Raw genomic sequence first — 18,740 nt, 5'->3', positions numbered from 1 at the left:
GCCAAAGAAATTCCAGTCTTCCATGAAAGTCAGCACTGGTATGCTCAGAAACCACAGATCTTGCCACAGAATTTAGTTCCAGTTTATAAAACAGTACCTGGTGCATGGATTAGTTTGTGTTTTAAAAGCAAAGATTTTTTCATGAAAGTGATCACAATAATTTGTGCCCTCATTCACAGAACAATAAAAGCTTGATATTGCTAGAAGGATGTCTTCTCCATTTACATTTGTTTAATTATTTGCTTTAAAAAATCCTTAACAGGCTAAAATGTGCATGGCTGCAGGTCCTGGCAGTGATATGATTGAAAGTACAAAAATTATAGGACAAAATCTCTATTTGAAAGCAAAGGTAAGTTAAACTGGGCTCTTTTTACTTGTGTATTCAAATGCAATTATTGGAAAAGCCAGTAAACATTTTCTTTATGACAAGTGAGTTTCTGAAATTTATTTTGCTAGAGATATTCTCAAAACATGTGGGTCAAGGCTGCAGGCCTACAGCTGTGCACTTAGATCCATATTTATGTATCTAAGTAAAAGTTGTCGGAAGTTCAAAGCAGTCACATTTTTATTTAGGTACCCAATTTTAGGCACCAGCATTTGAAAATGCTATCTTTTTATCTTAGCCTCTCTGTTCCTCACTGTACATTTCTGTAAAATGTGGATGATACCTACCAACCCCACAGAGAAGGTGTGACAGTTAAGTAGCTAATGTTTGCAAAGAGCTATCTAGGTCCCCAAACTCACAAGTGCACATGACTCTTTCACATAGCCTTTCAGTGTCTTGGGTTCCCCAGAACCCCAGCTTATCTGGAATCAGGGCTGTCTGGGGGGCAAGTGGGGCAATTTGTGCCAGGCCGCGGGCCCCACAGACAGGGCAGGGGCAATTTTGGCTGCAATTTGGGTCTTTCAGTCCCTCTCTTCCTCAGCGGCGGCACTTCAGCGGCAGCTCAATCGCTCCACTTCAGTCTTCTGTGGCAATTCAGCAGCAGGTCTTCCTGTCCTCTTCTTTCTTCAGCAGCACGACTTGGGTCTTTCTTTCTTTCTTTTTTTTCCGCCGCTTGGGGAGGCAAAACTGACTTTTTTTATGGAAGGGGCCCCCGAAATTGCTTTGCCCCAGGCCCCCTGAATCCTCTGGGCGGCACTGTCTGGAATATCAGTCCTGGCAAAATTCTTCCAAAATCTGATAACTGGGCACATATGTCATCATAAGTAGCTGGGTTCTACTTCTGCCACAGAAGCTAGGGAACAGAACCAAAAGGTTCACCTTTCCCCACACTTTACATAAATTATTATCATTATTATTATTTTTACACCAGCTAGTAGAGGCAAACCTTTTCCTACAGGAATTGCATTATGTATGTATGTATGTATTTATTAATTGCATTGTGATAGCTTATGCTCTAATAAATTGGTTAGTCTCTAAGGTGCCACAAGTACTCCTTTATTATTGAGGCTGGTAACCAAGAGTAACAGACCTCAGGGGTGTTCTTTTCAGGCAGATGGTAACAGATGCTTATCTCCCTGTCTGGTAATTGTGCAGTGTGTATTGTCTTGCCTCACAATGCATGACAATTTGCCTACTGAGCCTGAGGCTAATCAGTAGATTATGATAGTGACAGGAGAAAAAAGCCACAGGGAAAAACAACCAGCAACCAGTGGATTGATCTGATATATCTAAGGGTACCAAGACACACCCAGAATCCTTTACCTAGGAGACAAGTTGACTGTATGTCTTGCCTCATAAAAAAGGAATCTCAGCCTGCTTGGCTGGAAAGTGCTGGTGAGCGATACTTTATTAGACAAGAGAGTAACTTGTTAATTAAGCCTAGTCTCTAGAATGTGTGTTATGGTTTTATTTTGTATGTAATCATTTGTTTCCAATACTTGTTATCACTTGAATCTTTATACTTTGTTAATTAAACTTTTACGTGTTTTCATTATAAACTAAGTGCTGTATTTTATGTGGAAAAGAGATCTGAGGTGTAACTGATAAGCTGCAGCATATTGTTCCTCTGGGAGCAGCTGATCCATGAATACTGTGAGTGCCCAGTGGAACAGGGGCTAGACATTCCAGGGAGATGCTCCGAGGGCTCAGGGGTTGGAGAATGCCTATTCATAACCTGTAGTGAGTGAGTGGGGCCTGTGTAGGCTTAGGGGGCGTGCTTGGGTTGCCTCTAGCCAGTGGACTCCTAGCTGGCATAGACAAAGCTTCCTCATGCTAAGGTGCCTCGCAACCCTGGGTGCTCCTGGGAAGCATCACAGTAATGTTCAAAGGCCCAGTCAAGATAGAGACCTTACCATGATGCTAGGTGGTGTGGGTGGCATAAGAATCAATATACAATAGCCTCTGTAGACTAGAACTATGTTGTGCACTGTAATATGTCAGAACACAATAAATATAGGCCTTCTCCACTTCATAGCTAGACATGCCCCAAAATGCTTTTCTTTCCTGAAAGAGAGACCCAAGGAAGCCACAGATTTCATTTTTCTTCTAACCTGAAACGGATTCTCCTTTATCCATACTATCTATTTTAACGTTTGTCAAGGACAGCAGAGGAGGAAGTGCAATACCATTGCGCTTGGAGATTTCCGTGTCAGCAGCTTGCAGGGTCTGGAACAGATTCAGTGAATTAATGACAACAGCAGACTTGATTATAGCAGTTTTCTTTTTAATTGCCATTTTTGAGTGTTTGCAATAGAATTGCTCTAAAATGACAGTGATTTGTAGGTTAGTGGATATTCTAGTCTAATAGTACATTAGGGACTTGCATGTGTATCTAATTTAGAGGGAAATGCTTTTTCCATATATGACCTTTGTGGGTGGTGGTCCTATTGGATTTCAAAATATACATACCATAGTAAAATGATATTTCACATAGTTACATGAAATGTTACCAAATCTGTGTAACTTCTATTAATACTTCATATGTACTAGTTCTATGAACTATGAAAATTACTTATTATGGAAGATACCTTTTAATGAACAATTATAAATTAATTGTGAATTTAAATAAAGGAAATTATATCTTTGAATTATGAATATCTAATGATCAAACTAGAATCGAAGAATTGGGAAAGGTGTTTTCAAGCAGGTACATTTCCGCAAGGAGAGGGTCATCTAGGTTGGTGTTAAGATGAGAGAAACAAAAAAAAACTTCTACTATAAAATATGATGAGGCAACTTCTGTTCCTTAATGTTAGTCATTCCTTTTTGTTACTAACTTTATAGAATATCTTCACAAGAGCTTTTCCAGGTACTTGCGTGAGCTGTGCAACTTGTTTCATTTTGTATAATCTTTCTCTACTCCCTATTTGATATTTGAAGCCCTAATTTAATTTTGAAACTGCAATTCAGAGGTTCTGGATTGGTGGACTGCTGAAGGTCCACAGAAAACTTGCTGCACACCTGGTGCTAATTTTTCTCCTTATTTCCGCCTGATAAATGGTATGCAAGGCAGATACAAATATTATTCTTCCCTGTAAGCAATAGCTGTAGTTGCCATAGAGATGTTATGTGCTCAGGAATGGGAAAGGAGATGGTCTCTGCAACTGGGAAAAAGAAGGGGAGGTGATCCCTGAGGACACTCTCTCTATTGAAGTATGGCCCACATTGCAAAAAGGTAGAGAACTCCAGTTCCAGTTAACTTATTTTTGGACAGTTGCTGTCAGACACCCTCTTGAGTTACTCATTCATGGAGGAGAAAAGTGAGGTTGGTGTGAGTGACCATCTGCCTATTGCTTATAGGCAAAGTCACTGATGGAATCCTCTGCTCATGGGTCACAGAAAGCCCGATGAAAAAGCTGAAAAAGGTCCCACTAAAGGCTCCTTCGAACACTACTCAGAGAGGTAAACAACAGAGAGGGTGTGCAAAGAGTGGCCCCAGATAGATAGGGATGGTAGGGCATTGTTTATGCCCTAAGCAATGTCTGATAGTTTGGGAAGGATTTGGCTAATAAAGCACTAGCCTCTGTAACTGACCCACATCACAGAAACATGTTCTCAAAGATTTAAGCACATCATTTCTTCTACCTGAGGGACTAACGGCTTCCACCTGCTCCCAAGGAAGCTGAGATTGTATTAAAATAGTTCATATTTGTCTTGCATCTGTTTTTAACAGGTTCTTTGTGGTTCTATTTCAATAAAATATATTCTTTAGTTTTTGCACCCAGTGTTAATCAGTATAATATGTGTCTGTGTTTTAGGAACTGTATACTTCAGCTTCCCAGGAGGTAACAGGACCTCTCCATTCAGCTCACCAGTGGGTGAACATGAGTGATGTCACTGTCCAGCTCAATGCAACCCATACAGTAAGTACTGGGAATTTTCCTGCCTGTAGATAGGGAATCCTCATTAGAATATTCCAGGTAGAATTGTTGTGGTTTTACATCTGGAGTTGATATGCTGTATACAATCTAATTTTAAAATACTTTTATTAAGGGTAAAACATGTAAACCAGCCCTGGGCTACAGCTTTGCAGCAGGTACTATTGATGGAGTGGGATTCTTAAATTTCACACAAGGTAAGCAGAAGAACAGAGTCTGCAGATCTTGTTCACTGAGGTTTATTCTTTATGTGGCAATAATGCTCTCGGTCTTGTTCATGGAACTGTGCAAACACAGTCCCTGCCTCAGATAGCTTACAGTCTTAAAAATACAGACGAAGAGTGGGTGATAGGGATACAATGTATAAGGAAAGTGGCGAAGGTGAGAATTGGAACATGTCTTTTTACTTCCTCATTCATTCTTTATTTACAAATCTATCCCTAATTGCCCCCCTACATAACTATTGTTAGAGCTTTTATTTGATATTTTAAAAATCTTCCTTTATTTGCTCCCTCTTGCCATTAGTTCCCAATCCAGTGAGGAGGACGGTCCTTTCTATTTCTGTAATTCAGGGTCACTACCCATATAGTATGGTCACAGCCATGTTCAAAATGCTGATTGGTTAGAGCTGGAATATTTAAAGCAAACTATGGGAGTTAGGTGTCCAAAATCCCATTTTAAGATGAATGGATTCAAATCCCCTAAACTCCCCTGAAAATCCTAGCCTAGATACGTAGATACTTTGAGGAAATGCAGGTGAGGAATTAGACTTTGTCAAATATACACTGAGAAAAACCGAAGAAACTGTATTAAAAGAGGTTTCTACTTACAGGTTCACTAGAAGGCCAGCCGTTCTGGGAAATTGTTCATAACCAGCTGCTTGGAGAGCCGTCCAATGAAACAAAAGAGTGCCACAAACCTAAGCCTATCCTTTTAAATACTGGAGAGGTAGAGTGTGTTAGTGTATATCACTCTGAGCACAGCTAACGCTTAACTATGCTGGATTTTCCTGCCGAGAGAAAGGATATCCATTTCATTCCCGCCATAATTAAACTAATGATGCAGAAGTAAAGGCAATGAATGGTCGTATGACACTAATATTTTAAAGGGAATCTTACTTTAAAAGACATGAAAAGGAACACAAATATATGCTTATCAATACTCTGAAAAAGCACTAAAAGAGACAGGGTTTTTATTAGGAGAGAAGCATGATCTTCCATACATTCTTATTGTAGAACTTAAAAAAGGGGGAAAAGACATTCATGCTTCATAATGAAGGAGACATGTCTTTGTGATAAAATACAGTGCAGAAAATGTTCGAGAATGTTTGTCCTTATATAAAGATTACTACTGTGATGCTAGAAAGGGCAGTTTGATCTTTGGTTACCTGCCAAAATATATAATTTCATGGTAGAAGAGTTTTTGACTTGTGGAAATGTCTGATGAGAAATTTTGGACTAAAAGGGCAATGACATTAGAATTTTAAACCTTGTGGCTTGGGTAGCATGTCAAAGTTCTGGAATATTTAATTATATAAATGTAATTATATATTTGTAGCTCCAGTTACAAAAAATGGATAGAAAATAACAAAATGGGATTTGTTCTGAAAAAATGTAATCTGGAAAATTCAATCTAAAAAGAGCCCATCTATACTGTAATGCCAAGGAAGTAGTCTTAGAGCTGGAATGAGAGTGAACATTAAATTAAAGATAGGGAAAGATTTCAAAAGTGCCTGAGTGAATTATGATCTTTAATCCCATTTTCAAAAGAGACTTAGACATCTTACTGAAAGCCAATAGGGTTTAGGTTCCTAAATCACTTGGGGGCTTTTGAAAATTTTACTCATGATCTTGAAATATGATTTGGTGTTTTTTTTTAAAACAATATCTTTTTAAGCTGCCAGTTCCTAGGCATCATGTTGTTTTCACCAGAGTGCTCATGGCTCCTTTCTCTACGGTGTTGTTAGACTGCACCAAGAATGTTTCATACAGTTCTGGGCACCTCATTACCAGAAAGATAGTAACAAAGTGTTTAAATCCATGGAGGTATTGACCCATGGAGCACAAGGTAAAAGAACTAACTATAGACAAGCCAAATGCCAACTGAGGAGTGATATGATCACTGCCTACAAGTATCTGAAAGAGAGAGGAATTATTTAAAGCAGGTCAAGTAGGTAAATCAGAAGTAATGGGATAAAGTTAAACACAGGAAAATTTCGAATCAAATCATTCTTAATGGTGACATCTGTGAGATTGTGGAATAATGTCCCAAGAGAAGGGAATGAAAACCCATTGCTTCAGTCATTTAGAACTGAACAGAACAAAGCATTTAAGAACATAGGATTGGGAAGAGTGTTGCATGGGCATTTAGGCAGACTAGATAATACAATAGGTTTCTTCCATTCCTAATGAATATGGTTCTGGTTGAATGATTTAATGCATGGGTAGCCCAGAAGATAAAGTGAGACAAAGCATTAATTTTCTACAGACCAATGTAAATTTCTTACAAAAATAAATGTTTGCATCACTATTTTTATGAATATGGAAAGAACAAAACCAGATTGTATCTTATGGTCTTTATTCAAAAAAATGTAACACTATATTCTTTTTTTTCTTCTTCCAAGATTTCATTCCCTTATCCATGGCACCCTGAAATAGTTGATGTTCAGCTTTTTACCATTGGGTCCTTGGCAATCGTCGCTTTACCAGGAGAGCTGACGTATGTACTATTTTTACTCTTATTTTGTGTAACAAAGCAGACAGTTTTTATATCTAAAGAACACATAGTACTTGTGTATGCATATTTTTTATGGAAGGGATATAAAGCCAGAAACTACCTTATCACTGGTACAATGTGATGTGCAGCCACTGTATTTCAATGTCCATCCTAATGTTCTAACGCAGGTGCATTTTTGTGTGTGTGAGTGTGCGTGCAGTCTTTAACTGGACACATGGGGATTCCCTCTTCCCTGTTTTTAGACCAGCAGTTGCTGATCTATAGTTGAGGTTGAAACTGGCTTCCCATTCTTATAGCTGATCACTTTTTTGACAGAACCATTTTCCATCAGAAAATGTAGTTTCAATTCAATGGACAAAATTAGGAAAATTCTAGACCTCAGCCAGGGCCTGCATGATATCACATGTAGCTGATCAATTATTTATAGTCTCTTTTCCACATAGTGATGGTGATTTCTAAATGCCAAACTGTTGTAAAGGGGTGGGTTCTTTTATTGGCTCTAACTATACAGATAATTCAGGTGAGATTCAGCTGAGCATCCAGGTTTTGGGAGCCTTGTGTGATCCAAACCTTTCCTACTGATGCTCGTCCACAGTCCTTCCAACTCACCTTGCACTTCAGTATATCACACTTTCTCTACATTACTGGAGTTTAACATTACTATCATAATACTTCACAGGACAATGTCTGGACGGAGACTACGAGAAGCTGTTAAAAGTGTAAGTTACTGGCTAAAAACTTGAAGAGAACTTTTCTAGACAGCAGAGTTTATGGAACCTTTATTTTCTTGAGTCTATCATCTTTCTCTTGCCTCATACCGATATTGTTCCTTGGGGTGTAGCTGGAAGGTGTAATTTCCTACTTGAGTAGACCTACCCTCTCAAGCTGTGATTGACCTAGTGCACAAAAAATAGAAATGTAGCTGCAGCAGCGTGAGTAGTGGGATTGACTAACTGCCCAAGTACATACCTAGAGTTTTAGATGAGATTGTACTCAGGGCGGCTGGCCCCTCCTGTCACTAGCAACGTGGTGGCTAGTCTTCTGATTTTAGCATGCTAGACCCCATGCTAGATCCCCATTGAACTAGTGTAGATCCCCATTGAACTAGTGTAGGTGTGTCTTCTGAAGCTGGAGCTTACATCTCCAGCTCCAGTGTAGACGTACTCTTGGTCTCACATATTATGAAGGTATTTTTTTAAAATTAGTTGTGTATCTAATACAGGGGCAGGCAAACTTTTTGGCCTGAGGGCCGCATCGGGTTTCAGAAACTGTATGGAGGGCTGGTTAGGGGAGGCTGTGCCTCCCCAAACAGCCAGGTGTGGCTCGGCCCCCGCCCCCCATCTGACCCCCCCCTGCTTCTTTCCCCCTGACAGCCCCCCCGGGACTCCTGCCCCATCCAACCCTCCTTGTTCCCTGACAGCCCCCCGAGACCCCTGCCCCCATACAACCCCTGTGTTCCCTACCCTCTGACTGCCCTGCCCCCTATCCACACCCCCACTCCCTGAACACCACCCCAAACTCCCCTGCCCTCTATCCAACCTCCCCGCTCCCTGCCCCCTTACAACGCTGCCTGGAGGATTGGTGGCTGGCGGCACTACAGCCGTACCACCCGGCTGGAGCCAGCCACACCACCGCACAACACAGAGCAGCGGGTCAGGCCGGGCTCTGCCCCAGCTTGCAGCCCCGCCGCCCAGAGCATTGTGCTGGTGGCGCAGTGAGCTGAGGCTGCGGGGGAGGGAGGACAGCAGGGGAGGGGCCGGGGGCTAGCCTCCCGGGTGAGGAGCTCAGGGGCCAGGCAGGAGGGTCCCACGGGCCAGATTGCCCACCTCTGATCTAATACCTATCTATCAATCAGCATACCCCACCTCCCAATATGGCAATAAACAAACATGAGTGAAATCCTGGCCCCACTGATATTAATGGGAATTTTGCTATTGATTTCACTAGAGCCAAAATTTCACCCACTAACTCTATCAGTGTGGTGCCACCATGAGAATGATTAGAAACACTGTGAGAATCATAACATTATCCATCCATCATACTGAATATTATTTATTATTTTTATTCATCTTATTAATGACCCCAGAAATGTCAATACCTTCTTCTTGGACCAACATGGCTACAACAACACTAAATAGAAGATACGGCATGCGATGAATATAATTGTATATTTAATATTTATTAAAGTAATTATGTATTTGTACTCATCTTTCTTAGGAATTTGAATCCCATGGGACCCAGGGAATGAATGTCATAATTGCAGGCTTGTGCAATGTTTATACCCATTACATTACTACTTATGAAGAATACCAGGTAAAGAAAATAGCTCTAATATAGGACAAAGATGTTTACAGGACATGTTTACCATGCATTTTTACTTTTCAGTGATAATTTTCATGGGAGTTTAGATGTCTGTGGAATATTTTTTCTTTTTCACAAAGAAATGAAAACAGCAGCAACAACAAAATCTGTGGAAGAAATGCAGTGATCTTTTAATCTCTTTTGTAGGTTCAACGATATGAGGCAGCATCCACCATTTATGGGCCACACACTCTTTCTGCTTATATTCAGTTGTTCAGAGGACTGGCCAAGGCTATTGCTATGGTAATAAAAGATCATTTGAATCCGGTGTACACTTTCATATTTATATATTCTTTAGAAGTGAGGTTTACATAATTTTTCCATCCTATTATTTTAAATGCCATGGTCCTGATTCTCTGATCTGATCTAACTGCTGTATTGCTCTGGCGGTGCAAAATCACCAGAAACCAGCCTAATCAGCTTCCTGGGAATTTCCCTTCAGTAAACAGAATCTCCAGCTGGTACAGAAGCAGTATAGTAGGTCTATGTGTCCCAGTTCCTGGCCCTGCCATGAGGGTGATGTCAGTGTAGCTGGAAAAGCCTCTGCACTCTGACAATTCCTGGCTGCTAAAACAACCCTGTTGATCTGTGGACAGCTGCATGTACGTTAGATCAGCCCTTAAGTTGTTGCAGCTTTTGCTTGGGGCTGAACAGGATGCTAGCTCAAGCAAGAACAGGAGCTGCAACTTGGTGTAAAGTCATATGGAGATAAGATCGAAGAATGAAGTGGTGCTGAAAGTGGCATATAAACAAGAACCCTCTCACTTTTTTTGGTCACTTTCTTATTCTTGGCATTACAGCCAATTAGAGTCATTGTAGTTAATTAAAAAGACACATTTGACTTATTGGATTTTGTGAAATACATCATCATCTGTATATGATGTTTTGTCACAATTGTTTCACAGTAGAATTGACAAACAATATTTCTGCTTATTAAACAAATGTTCTTTTTTTCCTAGAATACAGTTCAGGATTTGCCAAATGGTCCAGAGCCAGAATTCTTCAGCGTAACCAACATAACTTTGTTACCTGGTGTTCTTGCTGATGTTGCACCAATCGGTAAAAAATTTGGGGATGTGTTACAGGAAGTACAACCACAGTACAGAGTGGTAAGACTGTGTGGGGAAATATCATTTATTTACTACTAGTCTGAATACTTGTCAGATTCTTAACTGTCTTCTTAATTAATGTGGGGTCTCTATAGAGACATAGGGCCAAATTCTGCTTTCGATTACACTGATGTTAATCAAAATTTACATCAGGATATATAAGAGCAGAATCTGACCCGTGATATCTAGACTAAGTAATCTGGAGCTTGGTTGTGATAGCAACTCAGTTTACCTCTGCGTGAGTTGCAAGAAAAAGTGAAACTGAAATAAAATTATAATAAAAGCAAATGAGAACTGAATAAGTATTCTGATGTTTATATAGCTGACATGAATGTCAAAATGCTCCTTTTCTTCCTTATTCTTTATAACAATAAACCAAACATGCCCCTTGAATATGAAATTCACATATGAATGAATTACTGAGTAAAGAATGTGCTTCTGAGAAGTGGATAATCACATCAGTGTTTTTATATTTAGGTTATTTGTCCTTATTTTAGAGCAACAACATAGATATAGATATTCTATCTGCCAATGTTTGTATAACGAATGTAGTTAAAATCAGTGAATAAAAAAAAAGAGCCCTTGACATCTCTCTATGAAGGAGAATCTTCTTCTTTCTATACATAAAATGAGGATTCATTGAAGTAGCAATTGTTGCATTATAATGTTTTGAAACAGAAATCTGATTGTCCTTTGATATACTTGCTTTGGAGTCTGAATAAGATAAAAATGTCATAAAGATTAATTATTTTAAATACTTGGCAAAATTAGGTTATAAGCTATTCAGAACAAGGGTCCTGTCGTCTTATCTGCACACTCTTGGGTGCAATAAAAGCAAGTGGAAGGTGTGAAGTAGCTACAATCTAGTACTTTAACCTTAAAATCCCACCTTCTTTTTTTTTTAATAGCTCAACTTAATGTCACATAATGGAATTCATCCAGCAGACAGGAGAGGTGGAATGTTAAGGCACTGTAGATAGTGGAATTCACGATAAAAAATCTACAATCCAATAGCAACTATTAAAATAATACAGAAATGTTAATAAAGATGTCTTAAATCGTTGATTTTATTATATAACGTATAGTCCACTCTCAAAATAAATTCTAACATTTCCTCAGGGAGAAGTTGCTGAAGCAACTTTTGTAGGTGCGAACCCCAGGAATTCTGCTCAGAACACTGTAAGTATAATTAAATTATGTTAGATTTTTCTATTCTTTCACAATGGCTAATGTTTAATTATTGTTCTGCTTGCTTACAAGGAGGACTTTGAGATACACCTTTCTAAAGAAAGATAAGGAGAAGAGAGAGAGAGAGTAAAATGAGATATAGAGGGAAATAAGAGGGGGAAAAAAAAGAAAGCAAATGGCATGGAGATAGAATAGGTCAGACATGGAAAGAGAAAAAGAGGCAGAGATGTTAGGCCTGCTCTACACCAGAAAATTAGGTCAGCATAACTGTCTCTCAGGAGTGTGGAAAATTTACACTTTTGAGTGGTGTCGTAAAGCCAACCTAAGACCCTATGTAGACAGCATTAGATTGACAGAAGAATTCTTGCATCTTCCTCTTGGGAAGGTGGATTACGTACAGTGAGGGGAGAGCCCCTCTCTTTGGTGTAGGTAGTGTCTACACTGAAGTGCTACAGTGGCGCAGCTATAGTAGCACAGCTGTGCAGCGATAGTGTTTTAAGTGTGAACATATCTTTACAAACACACACACACACAACTCTCAGAGAAGAAAATATTATTTGAGCTCTATTACTTTATTTTATTTCGGTGGCCAGTTGAATTAGTTGTAAACTGCAGGGAAGAGTCACTGAAGTTTAGAAGTTTATAAACAGTGATTCTTGCATATTATACTAAAACTATCATACTATAACTAGCCATTTACACTAGGATGAATACTGCACATTAAAATAATACATCCCAGATAAACCCTTCATTTTGGAATGTTTATAAATCACAACAAATGATATAGGTAAAGTGTCCTAAATATAATTTTCTAAACTTCCTGTAACTAAACACTCATTGGAGGCCCCTATTGGTTCATGTAAAAACACGTTCACCCTGTTTGTACTTACATGAGTTACTGACTTCAGCATATTCTTTGGGGCCTTACATTACCAGAAGCCCTTTGATTGTAAAGTTCCAGCTTGGAAGTTTGTCCAGCTAAGGGGATTTTGAGCACTGAATAGGAAAACTGCACAAAGTTCAGTCCTAGATAATTCATGACCTCTTCATACCATGTGAGTCAAAATTGCACATATGAGCAATGCAGAAACCTTTTCTCTACATTCTGGTGCAATTTAATGCAAGTCCAAGCTTTCATTCTCAGAATCAAAGTAAGTTCAAACCATTAACGTTTTTTTAAACATTTTTTAAAATAGAGAACAGACATGTCATATTGGTTATTTTTACTGGAAATTTGTTAAATACCATATATTTTGCAGTCTTCTTGCAATGAATGTGTCCTTTATTATACCCTACATTATATGTACAGCTTAGTCTTGTTATGTTTTGCCAATAAAAAATTAAAACAAAGAAAAAAAATCTGTTCTTCAATTTTAAGTTAAGCACTAGAAAGCTTACATGATTGGTCATTCAGTATCTGACTAGTTATATTAATTTTATTCCAGACTCACCAAACCTTCCTTACAGTAGAGAAATATGAGAATATTTCAGGAAATTGGCATGTAATGTATAATGATGCCTCCTGGGATACCAGGTGAGTAACTCCTCCAGGACTGACTCTGTTTCACAAATTTCACTGAGTATTAAGGATTCAGTGAACTGCTTATAAACGGGGGTGGCTCTACCAATTTTGCCACCCCAAGCAGTCGCTGCCAAATTGCCGCCGCGCCCGGAAGAGTGGCAGAGTTGCCGCCCAAAAGCCGCTGCCGGATTGTGGCCGCGGGACATGGCCTGCCGCCCCATTCTGAATGCTGCCCCAAGCACCTGCTTGGAAAGCTGGTGCCTGGAGCTGGCCCTGCTTATTAAAACCCCAGGGACCATGTTCTGGGACTCTTTTGCATTTTCCTCAAAAGGGGTGTACAATAACCCTGTAAGAGTGTTAATTGCACACACACATTCTGACTAGCCACTGTCTCATGCACAGTACCCCAGGGTAGTTTATGCCTATCCTTGTAGAAAAGAGTAACCTGCACACACTCTGGGGATACTTGAGCTATGGCTGTGTCGGTAAAATGCTCAGATCACAGCCTCCAGACCTGCCTTTGAACATCAGCAGAAGGTCTGTGAAGCAGCCTTTTTTTTAGGTTGGAATGCAGGGAGCAGAATCAGAGTTGGAACCATTCTGCCTTGTGTTTCCCCTTCTGGATGTGACTTTCCTTGAATGTATACAAACAGGAGGCAGATTTTAGAATTACTCACAATTACCGTATAACCATGATGAATTACTCACAATTACTATCAATATTGTGGAATGTAAGATAAATGAATAATTACTGTAAGAACAATGGGTAGAACTACCTCCTTCTGCATTGTTTTAATAATTTTTAATTAAATACTGCATTTTGCACTATAGTACTTATAAAGTAACTTATATGGACTAAAAAGGTTTCCTTCAAGCCCAGTCATTGAGATGTAAGATGTTGGTTCACTAGAAAGTCAAAAATCTTTGCTCTCTGCACAGGACTTGGTTTAGGGGTGACTTTATGCAGCTTTTGTACTTCCCATATTCTGGGGCTGCCTGCCTGGAGGCCAGCTGGCCCATGGCATAAATTAGAACCTCAGGGCTGCTTTAACTATATGAGGATGCTGGTCCAGCAGATGAACATAGCTGAATCACAAAGGCTTGGCTACATTACCTCTCCTCTGGCAATGGCCTCTGCACCAGGTGATGCAAAATGGAGGAGGTTGCATAGTGTTGCTCTGTGTGTATATAAAGTCTGCTGCAGTTTCCACGGTATGCATCCGATGAAGTGAGCTGTAGCTCACGAAAGCTCATGCTCAAATAAATTGGTTAGTCTCTAAGGTGCCACAAGTACTCCTTTTCTTTTAGTGTGGCTTTTTAGAGCTATAATCAGTAGAGTTAATAATGTTAAGATCCATACAAAGAATACAGAGGGGTTGTTTATCAGATCCTTGTTCAAAGAAGTTATTGCCTAATCTGATTAAAAACCGATGACTTATTTACCTCAGTCTCCTAAATATCAGTAAAAGGATGGAATCCCAAAAAGGTCCATTTTAGGATCCTGTAATGTTGGAGATATTCCAATAAAAACACCTTACACTTCAAAAGGAGAGAGACAATGTTCCCAGTATAACAGATTTACATCAGTAGATTCTGTTTCTCTGAATTTCTAATGGCTTCTTCCTGGTAGTGCATAATTTTCTCTGCCTGAGTGCAACCAATCACTTTCTGAATCTGATCTGGTACCCAAAGGATACTGATATTAAATCCACTGTCTCCTGAGACAGCTTCTGACACACTTTAGTAGCATACATAACAGCACTAAGCTTGGAGTTTTAGGAGATGGAAATCATGCCTGTGTTTATGGAATACAAACTGACATGCCCCTTTTCTACCAGAGGTTATTCTGGTCTTTTCCAGTGTATCTATGTATTTTGGGGGTTAGGGGGATTGTGTAGCTCTCTTATGTTGTCACAATATATTAGGATCCCCATTTCTGTAAATTTTCCTCCTAATATAATTTACTCAGATAAAGGTAGTGCTGTGTTTCATTACTTGTCAGTATTAATGTATAGTATGTCTATGCTTAGCAGCATAATAATAATTCCAGAAAGCAAGTAATGCTACAAACAAGGAATTTCTCCTTTTTTGAGTAACAAAATTTAAAACATTTAATAAAATTTCTATGAAAATTCCCACAAACTGGAAAGAGAAACTTCAATAACATACTCACTGTTATAATATTGAAAAGACTGGGTACCATCACACCCTTATTTTTGTTAGTGCACAAATAAACAAAATAAGTAAAGAGGTAAGATGCTGTAAACCATTGTGAACTCCATGTATATTTAGGGGAAGCATTTTCCAGTTGCAGTATTCCAGAATAATGGTCCTATTTAATCACACATGCTGACAGAGAGCACACATCTCTGACATCCATACCATTTAGGATTTAGGACAGCAGATCAATGGACAGATGTTTATTATTTATTGGTAGCACTGAGGATCCCAGGATCCCATTGTGCTAGGCTCTGTACAAACTGAACAAAAAACAAGGTTCCCACCTCAAAGAGATTATAATCTAAGTGCAAAACAAGACACAACAGACGTTGACAGTCACAATAGACAGGACAAGGAGGGAATGAATATGGAGATAAACTAATTTATTTTATAACCCTGAGAGGTGTTTCCCATTGGGGCTAGCTGGAAAAAAAACAATTCTGTTTCACAAAAAAATTTAGAGGTTTTGAAATTTGTTTTTATTCTGATGTAGAATGAAAATGAGACCTTTCAATAAAATTTGTGAAAAAGCATTGGTGTGTGTGTGTGTGTGTGTGTGTGAAATAGCTAATAGTGTGGTGGTTCAGGCTCTCACCTCGGATGTGGGAAACCTGCCTGATTTAGAGCAGAGCCTTAAACCTAGGTCTCCCACACCCCCAGTGAGTGCCCTCACCATTGGGCTATTTTGGGGGTCTTACTCTCACACCAGAAATTCCATCTTACAAAATGTTCCCAACAATTTTATTTGTCAAAATAGATACATAAAACATTTTGACAGAAACAAGTATTGTCAGCATTTTTGGGACTAACTCTGTTCCCCATAGGACATGCATCCCTGCTGAGACACATTGGTGTGGGCAGGGGGAGGAAGTTTTGCTGTTGTCTGATGTATACGGCACATGCTCTATTGTTAAAAAATTCAGGCTCCAGTTATATTAGCCTAAGGTGGTTCAGTTTCCTGAGCCCATTTTTAGCAATAAACATGAGGAAGGGGATGTGTGATTCTGGCACAGGTCTGGGACTCAACCTTATTTAGGTTCAATTTCCAGCTCTTTCACAGATTTTGCCTGACCTTTCACAATTTTCTTGCTCCATCTGTGCCTCAGTTCCTCTTCTGTTAAATGGGAATAATATTTTCTCATCTCACAGGGGAGTTGTGAGGGTAAATTCATTAATATGTAATAACCGTGATAATGATGTTGGGAGGTGCTCATTTAAATCGCTATGGGAGCCACATAATTACCTAGTCAGAAATATTTTTATCTACAGAAATAACCACTTATTTGTCATTTAGTGTTCCCTGGTGTATTTCATTGCTGTGCATTGTGTTATTAACAAAGCAACAAAAATAAAACACGGTAATTAAAAAAATCACAGAATCCTCTTGGGACAAATTGAGCCAGAGTGATTAGTTTAGTGTCTATGTCACTTAACTTGTAGTAAAAATATTTCTGTTCCATAATGGTTTGGCATTCAGATATGTTTAGTTCAGCCAGTTAGAGATCTTGGCTGGACTATTGCAATACACATTAACATGGATTATATTTTTAACCTGTAGTTTATTATTTTTCTATTAGATTTTACTGGACCAAAGGATTGCTTGGCCGCAGCAAGGCCAAAGTAGAATGGCATATTCCAAGTTCTACTGAACCAGGGCTCTACAGAATACAATACTTTGGGCACTACAAGGTTCAACCAATTCTGAAGCCAGCTCAGTTTTACCCATTCAATGGCACATCTTCAACATTTGAAGTTGTAAAATTGTAGCTACTTTCTCCTTGGGGACAAAAGGTTGCTTCATAGGAATAGTGTGTATGTTCCTGATTTTATATAAATATATAATTTGGAATTGTTGCTAGAGTACCAGTAATTCAATCTTGTTCTTGCTCTTTGGAATGATTTGCTCTATTTGATCTTCAGTCCTCCTTGGCTCTTCTGATGTATTTCCATTCTGGTTGCTCATGTCCAGCCCTGTTATCGCTGCAATCAACTCCCACTCTAATAAATGATTCACCGCATCCGATGAAGTGAGCTGTAGCTTACGAAAGCTCATGCTCAAATAAATTGGTTAGTCTCTAAGGTGCCACAAGTACTCCTTTTCTTTTTGCGAATACAGACTAACACGGCTGTTACTCTGAAACCATCTTTTTAAAGTCATCGACTGCACTTGAATTTTCATTCCTTATTTAATATAGAGCACTCAGAAAGAGTTGTTTCCTAATGGGGGTTATTTCAGACAATCCAGTCTATATAATATGGTGACCATAGGCATGCATACGGGGTGGGCCGGGTGTGCCTAGGCACACACTAATTCAGGGGTCGGCAACCTATGGCACACGAGCCGATTTTTAATGGCACGCTGCTACCTGCCGGGTCCCAGCCGCTGGCCCCGCTCAGCCCGCTGCCGAACCCAGGCTGGGACCCCGGCAGGCAGCAGCGTGCCATTAAAAATCCTGCCCACCCCGGCCCGCTCTTCTCCGCCCCCCCTCCAGCCTGGGGCAGGGTGAAGAAGCTTGGTCCTGCCGACTGCTGCTGCAAAGCAGGCAAGTTTCCCCTCCCCCGCCTCTTCCCCCCTCCTCCTCTGGCTCCCTGCTGCCGATCAGCCGATGGCCCTTGCGAGGGAGGGACGGGGAGAAGCGGAGCCACGGCGCGCTCGCTGCTCCGGAGAGGAGGTGGGGATGGGGCCGTGGGGAAAGGGGGTGGAATCAGGGCTTATCCCCTGAAGCTCCCTGCTGTGAGCCGCTCTGGGCAGGGGGCTGGGAGCACCCCCACGACCTCAGCCCATACCACCAGCCCTCTGCCCTGACTCCTACACCCTCCCACACACCCCCCTGACCCCTGCACCCCCTCACACACACCCAGCCCTCTGCCCTGACCCGTGCACCCCCCACGATGCCAGCCCTCACTCCAGCACCCCGACACATATCTAGCCCCCCCACTCCATACCCTGACTCTTGTACCCCCTCACTTGCCCCCAGCCCTCTGCCGTGACTTCTGCACCCTCCTCACACGCCCTTAACCCCCTGCCCTAAGTCCTGCATCCCCCACACATACCCAGCTTCCCCATGCCCTGACTCTTGCACCCCCCACATTCCCACCCCCACCCTGAGCACCAAACAGGAGCTCCTGCAACCTACCTCACATTCCCACCTGCACCCCTCACACTAAATGGGAGCTGCCCAGGTAAGCACTCCACACCCCAACCTCCTGCCCCAACCCTGAGCCCCCTCCCTCATTCTAGCTCCTGGCCAGACCCTACACCCCAACCCCCAGCCTGCTCC

At 40.6% G+C, this 18,740-nt stretch overlaps 1 protein-coding gene across 1 annotated transcript in view; it reads left to right on the top strand.

Moving 5' to 3' along the window:
* The window catches only part of LOC140915344 (putative neutral ceramidase C), a 33,057-nt gene extending 15,612 nt beyond the window's left edge, over window positions 1–17,445 (top strand). Inside the window, exons 9-20 of the mRNA XM_073354928.1 lie at window positions 263–349; window positions 4,204–4,308; window positions 4,439–4,520; window positions 5,156–5,271; window positions 6,947–7,041; window positions 7,739–7,778; window positions 9,277–9,372; window positions 9,568–9,663; window positions 10,380–10,529; window positions 11,649–11,708; window positions 13,163–13,251; window positions 17,037–17,445. Coding sequence (XP_073211029.1) covers window positions 263–349; window positions 4,204–4,308; window positions 4,439–4,520; window positions 5,156–5,271; window positions 6,947–7,041; window positions 7,739–7,778; window positions 9,277–9,372; window positions 9,568–9,663; window positions 10,380–10,529; window positions 11,649–11,708; window positions 13,163–13,251; window positions 17,037–17,226 — 1,206 coding nt within the window. The 3' untranslated portion in view covers window positions 17,227–17,445. The remainder of the gene's footprint in view (window positions 1–262; window positions 350–4,203; window positions 4,309–4,438; window positions 4,521–5,155; window positions 5,272–6,946; window positions 7,042–7,738; window positions 7,779–9,276; window positions 9,373–9,567; window positions 9,664–10,379; window positions 10,530–11,648; window positions 11,709–13,162; window positions 13,252–17,036) is intronic.
* Window positions 17,446–18,740: the final 1,295 nt, after the last annotated feature.

Source organism: Lepidochelys kempii, chromosome 7 (genome assembly GCF_965140285.1).
Source record: "Lepidochelys kempii isolate rLepKem1 chromosome 7, rLepKem1.hap1, whole genome shotgun sequence".
Classification (NCBI taxonomy): Eukaryota; Metazoa; Chordata; order Testudines; family Cheloniidae; genus Lepidochelys; species Lepidochelys kempii.
Note: the sequence above shows the minus strand (reverse complement) of the source record. Positions and strands in the feature narration are given on the sequence as shown.